The sequence below is a fragment of the Epinephelus moara genome, chromosome 13, assembly GCF_006386435.1.
Source record: "Epinephelus moara isolate mb chromosome 13, YSFRI_EMoa_1.0, whole genome shotgun sequence".
Taxonomy (NCBI): Eukaryota; Metazoa; Chordata; class Actinopteri; order Perciformes; family Serranidae; genus Epinephelus; species Epinephelus moara.
Window position 1 is genome coordinate 2,980,932 of NC_065518.1, and position 12,770 is coordinate 2,993,701.

At 41.5% G+C, this 12,770-nt stretch overlaps 2 protein-coding genes across 3 annotated transcripts in view; one reads left to right on the forward strand and one right to left on the reverse strand.

Annotated features, from left to right (window-relative positions):
* Window positions 1-8,245, forward strand: part of LOC126399429 (neoverrucotoxin subunit alpha-like) — a 9,843-nt gene extending 1,598 nt beyond the window's left edge. Inside the window, exons 2-5 of the mRNA XM_050059376.1 lie at window positions 3,998-4,094; window positions 5,013-6,476; window positions 6,594-6,671; window positions 6,703-8,245. Of these exons, the coding sequence (XP_049915333.1) occupies window positions 4,007-4,094; window positions 5,013-6,476; window positions 6,594-6,671; window positions 6,703-7,196 (2,124 nt within the window). The 5' untranslated portion in view covers window positions 3,998-4,006 and the 3' untranslated portion in view covers window positions 7,197-8,245. The remainder of the gene's footprint in view (window positions 1-3,997; window positions 4,095-5,012; window positions 6,477-6,593; window positions 6,672-6,702) is intronic.
* The window catches only part of rnf213b (ring finger protein 213b), a 528,456-nt gene that overhangs the window by 193,723 nt on the left and 321,963 nt on the right, over window positions 1-12,770 (reverse strand). The window lies entirely within an intron of this gene.

The following is a 12,770-nucleotide window of genomic DNA, read 5'->3' on the forward strand; positions in this document are numbered from 1 at the left end:
TAAGAGTGCGTACTGGCATTTTAATTCTGTTTTAACCTTTGATAAAGGTTTTAGAGAGGCTTTAAGTTATTTTTGGACTTCTTTTAGACAAAGGAAGGCTGAATTTACATGTCTTAGGCAGTGGTGGGACCGTGGCAAAGCCGAGATAAAGCTCTTATGTCAGCAGTATACTCTCAATGTCACAAGAGACACCTGTCGATCTGTTAAAGACCTGGAGACTGAAATCGTGGAATTAGAGACACTCAGTGATTCCACAGGAAATCGAGGATATATTGAAATCCTCAAGTCCAAAAAAATGGCCCTAGCCAACCTGCTAGATACCAAAGTACAGGGTGCACTGGTCCGGTCCTGGGTTCAGAACATCACCGAGATGGATGCTCCTTCTAGCTTCTTCTTCGGCCTGGAGAAGAAGCACGGACAGAGGAAGGTGATCCACTCTCTGCTCTCTGACACAGGGCAGGAACTCACTGAGCCTGGCCAGTTACGAAGGCAAGCTGTGGACTTCTACTCATCTCTCTACACCAGTGAGTATGAGGAGAATGATGCTCTGTTTGAGGGGTTCTGTGGTGAACTGACTCAGGTCTCCATGGAGACCAATTCACAGCTAGACCGGCCACTGCAGATGGCGGAGCTGCACACCGCCCTGCAGAGTATGCAGGGATGGCGGGCTCCTGGCATCGATGGCCTGACTGTCGAGTTTTACAAAGCCTTCTGGAACATTATAGCACCTGATATTTTAGAGGTTTTTAATGAAAGTCTGGCTTCAGGTTCTCTGCCACTGTCCTGCTGCAGGGCCGTTGTAGCTCTTCTGCCAAAAAAAGGCAATCTACAGGACATCAAGAACTGGCGCCCTGTGTCCCTCTTGTGTACAGATTACAAGATCCTGTCTAAGGTTCTAGCTAACAGGCTGAGGGAAGATATGGAGCAGGTCATCCACCGGGACCAGACCTATTGTGTGCCTGGCAGGTCTATGGTAGACAATGTCTACCTAATTCGAGATGTTTTGGAGGTCTGCAGCTCACTGGGTATAAATACTGGTCTCATTTTGCTGGACCAGGAAAAGGCATTTGACTGTGTCGAACACTGCTTCCTCTGGAAAATCATGGAGAGGTTTGGGTGTGGCACTGGTTTTATTGCCAAGATCCGGGTGTTGTACAGTGACATTGAGAGTATGCTGAAGTTCAATGGCAGTCTGTGTGCTCCTTTCAGAGTGCATAGAGGCATCCGGCAGGGCTGTGCTCTGTCTGGGATGCTCTATGCACTCTCCCTGGAACCCCTCCTCTGTAAAATACGCACACGCATTGATGGCCTGATTTTACCTGGTTTTAACAAAAACATTATTTTATCTGCTTATGCAGATGATGTCATCGTCCTGTTAAAAAATCAAAAAGACGTTGATATTTTAGTTAATTTGACTGACTCTTTTAAAACTTTGTCCGCAGGGGTGAACTGGAGTAAAAGCGAAGCCCTTGCTGTTGGTGGATGGCATAACGGCCTCCCTGTTATTCCGCAAAGTCTGTCCTGGAAAAAAGATGGTCTCAAGTACCTTGGTGTTTTCCTGGGTAATGAAATAATCATCAAAAGAAACTGGGAGGGCATCATAGGAAAAGTAGAGGGGAAGCTGAATACATGGAAATGGTTGCTCCCTCAAATGTCTTTTAGAGGCAGAGTTCTCGTGCTAAATAATCTTGTAGCTTCATTGTTGTGGCACCGTTTGGCCTGTATGGATCCCCCATCAGGTCTTTTATCCCAGATCCAAGAAAAAATAGTAAACTTCTTCTGGGATGGGTTGCATTGGGTGCCACAGGGGGTGCTGTTTCTACCAAGAGAGGAGGGGGGACAGGGCCTCATCCACTTGGCCAGCAGAACTGCCACTTTTAGACTACAGTTTATCCAGAGGTTTCTGACAGGACCAGCAGATCTGGTGTGGAGAGAAGTGGCTAACTGCATTCTCAAACGTGTGAGTAACTTGGGACTGGATGCTGCTCTGTTTTTAACTGATTCTAATGTTTTTAAGTTAAAGGGGTTGCCTCCATTTTATCAGGGTGTTTTTAAATCATGGGCCCTGTTCAAATGTAGTTCTAGGAAAAGCTCTAACTCTCTGTACTGGTTGTTAAATGAGCCTTTAGTTCATGGAGCCAGGCTGGACGTCTCTAGCGGAGCCACACCTGGGCTGATGGCAGCACTGTGCCGGACAAAGACCCTGGTCCTGAAGCAGGTGGTGGACGCCGCAGGGCCAGTGCTGACGGACTCCCAGGCTGTGGGCTCCCTGCTGGGCATCCAGTCCACCAGGGTGGTTCTGAAGGTCCTGGAGCTTTGGAGGCAGAGGCTCTCTGGAAGGGAGAGAAGCCTGCTGATGGACTATGGCCGTGGGACTGAACCAGACAGCACAGATCCGTTCCCAGAGATCTCCATAACCCCCCAGTTTGGAGAGTCAGGTGGACCACTCCTCAAGGAGCCCAACCAACTCAGCCTGCACGCAACAGACAGGAAAACCCTCTACAAGAACTGTGTTAAAGTGCTCAACAGGAGGGGACTGAGTGGCAGAGTGCCCTCTGCGTGGACTGGCAGGCAGGGAGGTGTGGGTCCACAGTGGAGAGTCTTGTACAAATCTCCCCTCAAAAAATGAACAGCCGACCTCCAGTGGAGGATTTTACACGGCGCCATCGCCTCAAACGCTTTCATCTCCGTTCTTAATCCTGATATGTCGAACCAGTGCCCTTTCTGTCGCCTCCGCGAGACAGTTTTTCATGTTTTTAGTGAGTGTAAGAGACTCGCAGAGCTCTTCATTCTTTTAACAAATGTTTTTAATCTGTTTGAAGAAACCTTTTGCAACACAGTTTTTATTTACGGTGCAGGGTACAAGAGGGTGAGCCAAAAGAAGTGGCAGCTCCTAAATTTTGTTTTAGGTGAAGCGAAGCTGGCTGTTTATGTGTCCAGGAAAAATAAAACGGAGAACAGAGCAGGTCAGGAGGCAGCCTCAGTCTGGTGCTGCAATGTCAGGTGCAGACTGAGGCTGGAGTTCAGTTTCTACAAGATGAAAAATGACTTGGACAGTTTTAAGAACATTTGGTGTCACAGAAACATCCTTTGCACTGTTGTTAAAGATGAGCTGCAATTTGCACATTTTTTATCTGAGTGATTGCCCCACTGATTTATTTATTTATTTATTAAATTTATTTATATGTAGATCTGCACTGTTTTTGGGCTATGTAGCATTTTAACAATGTGAACTGTACCTGGTATATGTAAATAAAGTATGGTTGTAAAATTCAAAAATTCTCTCCCCCCCTTCCTCCCACCCTCTTTCTCTTCCCTTCTCTCCCTCCCACCCTTTTTCTCTCCCCCTCTCTCATAACATGAGCATGCTTGTGTTGCAGTTACCAAATTAGTTAAATGGGTTTTTGGTAATCACTTGGAATGGGAACTGGGAAACTTATAAATACCTATTGCAGAGTAATTATGTTCACTATTCTGTTACTGTGCCAATATGTTCTCCATTGTTCTGATGCCAAAACCTGCACAGGGTGAATGTTCACTCACTATTCTGCTGTTACTGCCGCTAATATTTGCACTGATTCTGTCTTATACACTACTGCACTGCTGCCATGACATCCAAACAGAAATAGACGTGCGCTGATCAGAAGAGAAACCTGAGAGAGAGATAGGCGGGTCAAAAAAGAGGTGTGAATGGTTGTCTGTCTCTATGTGTCAGCCCTGTGATAGTCTGGTGACCTGTTCAGGGTCTCACCCAGTGTTTGCTGGGATAGGCTAAGCGGTTACGGAAAATGAATGAATGAATGAACTCTGTAAAACTATCAGCATCAGACTGGTGTCTACAGAGAAATACTGCATTTCTAAGACTGTCGTTCTTTCTGTCTCTGATCTTTGTCGTCCTCTCTGGAGGACAGTTGACTCCGTGTTATAAACTCTCAACACATATGACAGAAGGGTGTAAATTAAGTACTGAGTGTTGTGTGGTTACTTTTCCCTACAGGTTGGAGAAATGGCCTCAGAAATGACAGTTGCCGCTCTGGGTCGACCCTTTGGCCTAGGAATGCTCTATGATGCTCGCAGAGATGCACTGATCCCAGGTCAGTCTTGACAGTTTTGACTTGTCTTGACCTCTTTAACATTCGTACTCAATATAAAAAGAATTGGGAGATGCTTTGTAGTTCCATTTATCAGTTGATCTTTGGAAGACAGGATATTCATGTGGTATCAGTTGATATATCATCTTGCAATAAATAAAAAAATTTGAATCGTCTGTGTAGGTTGTGAGGGGCGTGGCCATTGCAAAATGAAAAATTTCAGCCTTTATTATAGCGCCCCCTTCTGGCTGGATGGCATCATGGGTATTTGCCAAAACATTTCTCAAGAAATTCATTGACCAGTCAACCGAGTGCAAGCAGCGGTGATGAGCAGGGCGGAGGCCAGATCCAGAATTTCTCAATAAGGAAGAGGAAATAGAGCCCCCCTTTTCAGAGTTTTTTTTTTGCACTTTTTATTGGAGAAATGATCGACAAAATATTAATCATAGGAGAGTATTTATCTTACATACTTTGAAGGAATACTTACACTACACAACAATCATTTGTAAATCAGTTAGTCACACTGTGTGACCTTGAATTCATGAAGAAAACATTTGGATCAATGTTGAACAAAAGCTGTTTTCTTTGTAGTGTTTATCCAGTCCTGAGCACACGAGTGGATAAGTGAGGTTGGGATTATTCTGCGCGAGTTGTGGGACAGTTTGTAAACGGATGTTTTGATATTAGTTTTGTTGATGTTACATATGTTCCCTCAATCAATCAACAAATCAATATGTTTGCTGTTTTCTGTGGAGGCTTGTGAGAAAAAGTTTTCTTCACAAATTCAAGGTCACACAGCACAACTAAGTGATTTACAAATGTTAATTTTTGTGGGTGAAGTATTCCTTTAAAATGTATGTATGTGGAGGGGAAGTATTTTTCTGATTTTAACGGGTGACTGATATTTTCCACTTTCTACAGGTATGACATTGTGGGATGAGAAAACTCTACAAGAGAACACAGCTGAAAATTCCAACCGTAGCAGTGCATTTAATATTTCTGCATCTGACTCCATTGAAGACAAGTCCTCTCTGCTGGATGTTAGCGCTTCTCTGAAGCTCAGTTTCTGCAGTGGACTGATTGAAGTCGGAGGATCTGCCAAGTACCTGAATGATGAGAAGAAATTCAAGAATCAGAGCAGAGTGACGTGTCAGTACAAAGCCACCACCAACTTCAAAGAGTTGTCATTGATTAACATCATAACCATGGACACCAAACAGATAGATGTCATTAAGAAGAGCGGCGCAACACATGTGGTCACCGGGATCCTGTACGGGGCAAATGCTTTCTTTGTGTTTGACAGTGAGAAGTTAGAAGCCAGCAACGTTCAGAGCGTCCAGGGCAGCATGCAGGCTGTGATAAAGAAGATCCCCTCACTTAGTATGGAGAGACAAGCTGAAATAAAGCTGAGTGATGAAGAAAAAGACCTGACCAACAAATTGTCCTGCAAATTCTTCGGAGACTTCATTCTTGAAAGCAACCCTGCAACATTTGAAGACGCGGTGAAGGTCTACGTTCAACTTCCACAGCTACTGGGAGAAAAAGGAGAGAATGCTGTTCCACTGAAGGTCTGGCTGATGCCACTGAAGAATCTGGACACTGAAGCTGCTGAGTTGTCAAGAGAGATCAGCAACGCACTAGTGTGGAGGGTGCAGGATGCTCTGGAAGATTTAAGCAAAACAAGAATCAGATGCAATGATTCTCTGGAAGACAGAGTGGTAGAAAATTTCCCAGTCATTCGAGAAGAATTAAGCCATTTCCAAAAATTGTGCAGTTACTTTGCAACTAACCTCCGACAGAGCTTGGCGAAGAAACTTCCCTCCATCCTTGATGGTGAAGCAGATGAGAGCTCAGTAGAAGAACTCTTTGAAGACCGAGACAAGTCGCCATTCAGTCGTGAAAAACTGAGCAAGTGGCTGGATGACAAAGAGAGAGAAATCAACATCATCAGATCCTGTGTAGATACCATGGAGGGAGTGAAGATCGTCCAAAATCAGTCAGAGCTGGACAGAGAGGTTCTTGCTCCAGGCGTAGCGAATGCTCTGTGCTTTGTTTTCACCTCCATGGAAAGAGGTGATCTCTACCTGGATCTGATGGCCACCTACTTAAAGTTACCTACATCAGGAAGTACCAATGAAGAGTCATGGTACTTCTCAGAGGAGATTTTCAGCAACATGAGAAACAAAGCCAAAGCTTTCCGTGACTTTGCCAAAGCACAGAAGAACAACAACAGGTTGCGTATTCTCATAGCAACCATAGCAAATGAGAAATACAAAGGGGCAACCATCTATCATTACAGGGAGGGCAATCTGGTCAGTGAAGACTATACAAAGTCTGAACCCATTGATGTGGAGACCATCACTGACAGAAGAGATTTGATCGAGTGTAAGTCTTTTTTTCATGCTTTTATTTTAAGGCCTTAAATATGCTGCACTAATAACTGTCCTTCAGAAACCTGTTTGACCTTCAGGATGACTAAATTTAATTTGGTCTCTCCTTCAGATGCCACTGATCTCACCCTGGACCCAAACACTGTAAACTGCTACCTCACTCTGTCTGAGGGAGACAAGNCCAAACACTGTAAACTGCTACCTCACTCTGTCTGAGGGAGACAAGAAGGCAACAAGCTTAGAACTGCAGTCATACCCTGATCACCCAGAGAGGTTTGATAAACATACTCAGGTGTTGTGCAAAGAGAGCTTAACTGGCCGCCATTACTGGGAGGTAGAGTGGAGTACTGGCTCCACAGAATCTGTTTATGTTGCTGTTGTATACAAGGGAATTGAAAGAAAAGCGAAAAGTTCAGACAGTGAGTTTGGAAATGATACCATGTCGTGGGCTTTTGGCCAGTACCGCGGTTCATCTCTTCACACTGTGTCGGCACATCATAATGGTTGGCAGTGGGACACTGCTTTTCCCTCTGATGGCTGCGACAAAGTCGGGGTGTATCTGGACTGGCCTGCTGGCACTCTGTCCTACTACAGAGTCTCATCTAACACTCTGCGTCACCTCTACACCTTTCGCACCAAATTCACTGAGCCTGTTTACCCAGGCCTCTGGGTTAAATACCACTGCAACTTTGCGTACCTGTGTCCAGTTCAGTAGAAGCCATGACAAACACTTGTTAGATTGCTGGTCTGTCAGTAGGGATACAGGTTCATATTCAAAGTTTAAGGCGCAACCTAACATCCTATTTGAGCCTATACATCCCTCAAAAATCAAAAAAATGCATTCAAACCCAGAGGGACCAGGAAAATCGATGATGTCATAAAGTGACTTTAAACGTCATTTTCTATTTTTCAGTTCATGTTGATTCGATGCACAGCCTTCTTCTCAAACAGCTCCGTGCTTCACTTTCAGTTTTGCTTGGTACATCACACAATATGTTTTAACTGTTTTCATTTCTATTGTAATTCCTGATACTTAAAGATACAGAGCTTATATTGAATCACAGTTACTTTGTGAACACAAATATGTTGACGTAGAAACTCACAGCTCATGTAAAAGGAAAATGATTGACTTGTTTTGTTGAATTTATCATGTTGATTATGTTGGGACATAAGGTAGATAACACACCTGTTCTTTGATTTAGGATTTGTTCCTTTTCTTCTTAATGCGTAATATTTAAAGGGTTATCTTTTCTGGTTTGTGTTTTTCTGAGTCTTTACTTTAACCCTGACCTCAGGTTCGGTTTAAGACTTTACTGTTTGATGAGAGAGTTGCTGTTAACTCCATTTTGTTAGATGATAAGTACATTGCTGGTGTTTTTAAAGCTGTAGTAATCTGATTTGTCACGTGTTAGTTCATGTTGACTCAATGCACAGCCTTCTTCTTAGACTGTTTTGTTGCGTCACAGCTTCACAATCAGTTTAAACTTTAGTTGCTTGGTAGGTCACAGATATTTTTTGTTGTAACTTTATAATCTAACTCTTGGCACATAGATAGAGCCTTTATTGATACTCAGTTGCTTTGTCTCTTGAAATATAAACTCATAGCTCATGTGTAAAAATTGCAGATCTTGTTTTGTTGGAGAGAGTCTCTGTTAACATCATTTAGTTGCAAACATTTCTGATGTGATGTCAGATTCCTGTAACACTGCAACACCTGTTGGATATGTTCACTGTCTTCTGAAGCAGAATATTCAATAAAGTGGAGACCTGACTTCACCACTGTGTGCTACTTTGTGTTTTCCTGCAGATTACAAAAGGTGACTTTACCAAAGGTTGTAAGCTTCATCATTTCTGACACATCAGCATCTTTTAATGCAAAGAACACAACGAGAGAACATGAACCTTTAGAGAACATTATTCCGTCTTCACAGTATCATAAGGACACTGTGTTCCACTCTGAACATTGACGCTAGTTAGCCCAGCTTGCTAATGTTAGCACTGATTCTCACTAAGTGCTTTTTGTTCACGTTATCTCAACACCAGCTGAGTCAACGGCATCTTCTGAACACACAATGTTGTGTTCTTCACACATTATGCATGTTTCCCATGGGATCAGATGCCACACAGGACAAACTTTTGTCAGACGTTCTTGTAGCTTTAATTTCATTGTTAACAAAATTACAGCAGGTCAAACGTCCTTTTAGAGAACAGCTCATGCACTTTTCACAGTTTGTTGCAGTTTTTAAAACCAAAATCATCAAAAACAATCAATCAAACATCATGAAAAAGGATCAAGACCTTTCAAAGTGTATTACATCAGATAGATAATCATTCATTTAAGTCCAAATCTCTGCTGGTCCCAATCTTCTCTGGCAATTCTGTCGCCCCCTTTTGGTCAGTTGCAGACAAACTGTGGGGACGTGTCAATGGCTGAATTGAAAATATTCACCTAGTTTAGTGATGTTTGGACAAACTGTCATTGATTCATGGTCAGATTTTTCCAAGGTCAGGGATTTGGAACGGTTTGGAATCGATGGTGCCCCCTATTGATTAATTTATAAATAATTTCAAACATGTGGTTCAACATTGTCATGAAACATTTCCTGCAAGTTTTGTGACATTGGACAATATTTCTGTCCATATCTTGGATTCATAGTCTGATTTGTGTTATTTATGCCATGGCAATTGTTTTTTTTTACATTTGTGGCGCCCCCTAGTGGTTGATTTGAATTAATCTTTCAGGGCATGTTTCAGGTGCATATGTGAGCATGTCCCTCAAATTCATTGGTCAACATCTTTAAAACACTATGAGATATCAATAAGCTTTATGCATCTTTTGATAAGCTTGGTTCAATGATGATCCAGGAGGAGATGTCAAAAATGTGTTTTTCAAAAACTTCATTGAGCTGGAGCTGTGATTCCAATTTCAAGTCAACCTGACTTTGAGGGGTGTGGCCTCTTTGAAATTTAATTTTTGGGCCTTAGTTACAGCGCCACCACCAGGCCAACCGGGGCCTCATAACTCACTACAAAAGTTATGATAAATAAGATTAGCAATGAAACCTTGGCGTTGTCTCGGCAGTATTGATGAGGTAAGCTCAAAGTTTTGTATGTGGGGCCCATGTTAAGCTATTTGGATGTTCACAGTGGACATGCCATGGCGCCAAGCTCCACAACTGGCTCGCCATCTGCAGCAACAGTTTCAGCAAGAATCTGGCAAGAAAACACACTGATTACTTATTATTTATATAAAGGATAAATATATATATATATATATATATATACATACATACATGTACATGTAGAACTTATTTCTTGCCCCCACGATACCTTCTGTGAAATTAGGGTGCAACATCTGGCGCTGAACCGTAACCTGAGTATTCCAGTGGTAACAATAAGCTAACGGTACGCTAATCCTCTTTTGTAGAGTGATTGGGAAATTAAACATGTGAAACACACCACCTGTTACACCTCATACTGGATAATGTGATCAGACCTCTGCCATCTCTGACAGCCATCTCAAAGTGTTGTTTTCCTATGTTAGCCATTCACTCGCCCTGCTACACTAATTTAACAGAGCCCGAGCGAGCTTACAGTTAACAAACTTCTCCTTCTAAAAGATGGTTTATGATGTCTTACAACCCATAAACTGACACTAACACATTCGGCAAACATTTCACTTAGTTCTGTATTAATTTTAGCTCCATGTAAAGTGAATAAACATGATGTTTCCCAGCTAATCATCTGTTTGTCTGCCTTAAAGACGCAGTTTACATTTTTTAAGTGCTGACTTATTAAATCAGAGTTCTACTGAGTGAAACACAAATTTAGCAGCAGACCTCAGTAATATCAGTCATATAAAGCAGTCAGATAAGTAACTTTAGGCATTCATTTTATATGATATGAAAGAGGTAAATCAGTAACACATTCTCAGACTTGATGACTATCATTATAATTCAAGGTATCGTTATTTTAAAACAGGCATATTTCTGATATAAGCCGAGAATGCAGTCAGATGGGGAAAGATATGTAGCTGCTGAGGGACAGATCTGTCGTTCTTCTCTTCTTCAAGTTCTAAATTTAATACTTCTCTGCTTTCAAAACCTTTCTAGTTTTATTATTTTTGAATGCAGCCCTGATGGCGATTAAGACGCCTTGTGGCAATTATAAATGCCAGGTGTTTATTTATAAATGTAAGGCAGTGTCACACGTGTGTAAAACACCTGCTGGTGCTTAGAGCAGTGTCTTGAGCAGTGTCAGGGAAACTGAGGTGAATTATGACCCCTTGGGCAGATGCACCCAATGTCCGCTGACTTAGTGTATTACACTGTAAATGTACATTTCAACTTGCTTTGGCAGTTTCTTGTATATTTCTTCCACTTATTCTGGACTCTTGTAGCATGGGTGATTTATGGCTGTTTTTCAGGTTGGCTTACATTCTTGCTCTGTAGTATACAACAAATTTAAAATACTACTTCTCTCCACGTTTACTGTTTTCTTTTCACCTTTTACTTTTCCACCTGCTGACTTGTGGAGAGAATCTGGTGTTCCAGAAGTTGTACCAGGGAAGGGTACATATAAAGGGCTGTATATTCATACTACTATTCCACTCTAACTATCTTGTTAAAGAGGCAACAGATAGGATTCGGTTTTTTTTAGCTTGGCGCCACCTAGCGTCAGCAGAGTTGCTCGCACTGTCGCAACGACCAAATTGAGCGTGGGGATCAGAGATAATCAATAAAATGTAGGCTGTGAAGCCACCAGTATACCTCTATGTATATGTAGAATGAGAAGGTGTGTGGACACTTAAATAAATGAGTAAAGAGACCGAGCAACAATTATCAGATTTATCTGAAGAAAAAACAAATAGTAATGCAAATAATTATAGCAGAATGCACAGTACCAGTACATCCAGTGGCGCCAAGTTAGGACGATTCATAGGTAGAAATTAATATAAAATTATTAAACCATCATCATTCAGAATTTTTTTTTTTCAAATATAGTAATAAAATTAATGATCTCTTTGTTTTTACTTGTGTTTGGCAGTAAAAGTTTAATATCCCCATTGACCAAAAAGTAAACACGCATATTTACTGACCACCCCCCTGTATCTGCATGAATGTTTGGTCCTGCCTTAGGGCACTGACGGTGACTGTGCCTAGTAGCAGTCAGCAGTTGCACTAGAACGCTACAGTCATCATCATGCTACCTAGTACTAAAAGAAAATCCTGTTTTCAAAAAAAGGAAAGAGAAAATGGAGAGAGAGGAGAGGCAAAAGAAAGGGTGTCAATATGTGACCCAGTTAGCATCATTGCAGGGAGTCTGTGGGAATTTCTCTCTCTCTCTTGCTCTTTTTTACCATTACAAAAAAGAAAACGAAATCATTTTTAATGACAGAAACTCAAACAAATTATTTTTCCACATAGGCCTATTGATTATTATGAAACTGGATGTACTGGATGCAGGACAGTTAGAAACATTAAGTAGCCTAACTCAGTTTGTATTAAAGTTACAGGCAATATTAAAATAATCCAGTTAGATGCTTTCATTTAGATTGAATTATGGCCGTTAAATGACATCTATAGATACAGACTTTATTATTCCCTCATGAAGGGCAGTTTATTTGAGCAGTTTACACACACACACACACACACACACACACACACACACACACACAACCAAAAACATATATAAATGTATGTAATCTAGTGGTGGTGATACAGAACTGTAGGTAATTTGGGTCAATGTATTCATGCATTCATTTATTGGTATCAAAAATCTGCTGTTTTAATTATTTTGAGATGATCTTAATTCATTTTGATTGAAAAGTTAATGTGTATTTAAGTTGTTTTTTTAAGTCTTTCATTAATGTTAAGAGAATTTTCCATTTTGGGATTTTACAATAGAAATTACATATAGACTGTAAAAGATGGCCCTGAGGACATTTTTATGGCAGTTTTTAATCTTGCATCAAATAGTGAATCACATACTGTATGCAAACTGTTGCATGTACAACTCACTAGCAGTGAATATTGTACTGGTAGTATTGAACTACAAGAACCAAGACAGTTGCAAGCCTTCAAAGTTAGAGTTATGTAAAGCTTTTAATGGGTCAGTTAGGTCCTAGAGATGTGGTGACAACAGCTGCGCAGGGGGGGCCAAATGTGATTTTTTTTCATGGGGCCCAAAATTCCTGGCGGCGCCCCTGAGTACATCAACTCACAGTAAATGATACCAATATGCACAGTACCAGTACAAACAACAGTAGACATGTAAGGGATAATGTATA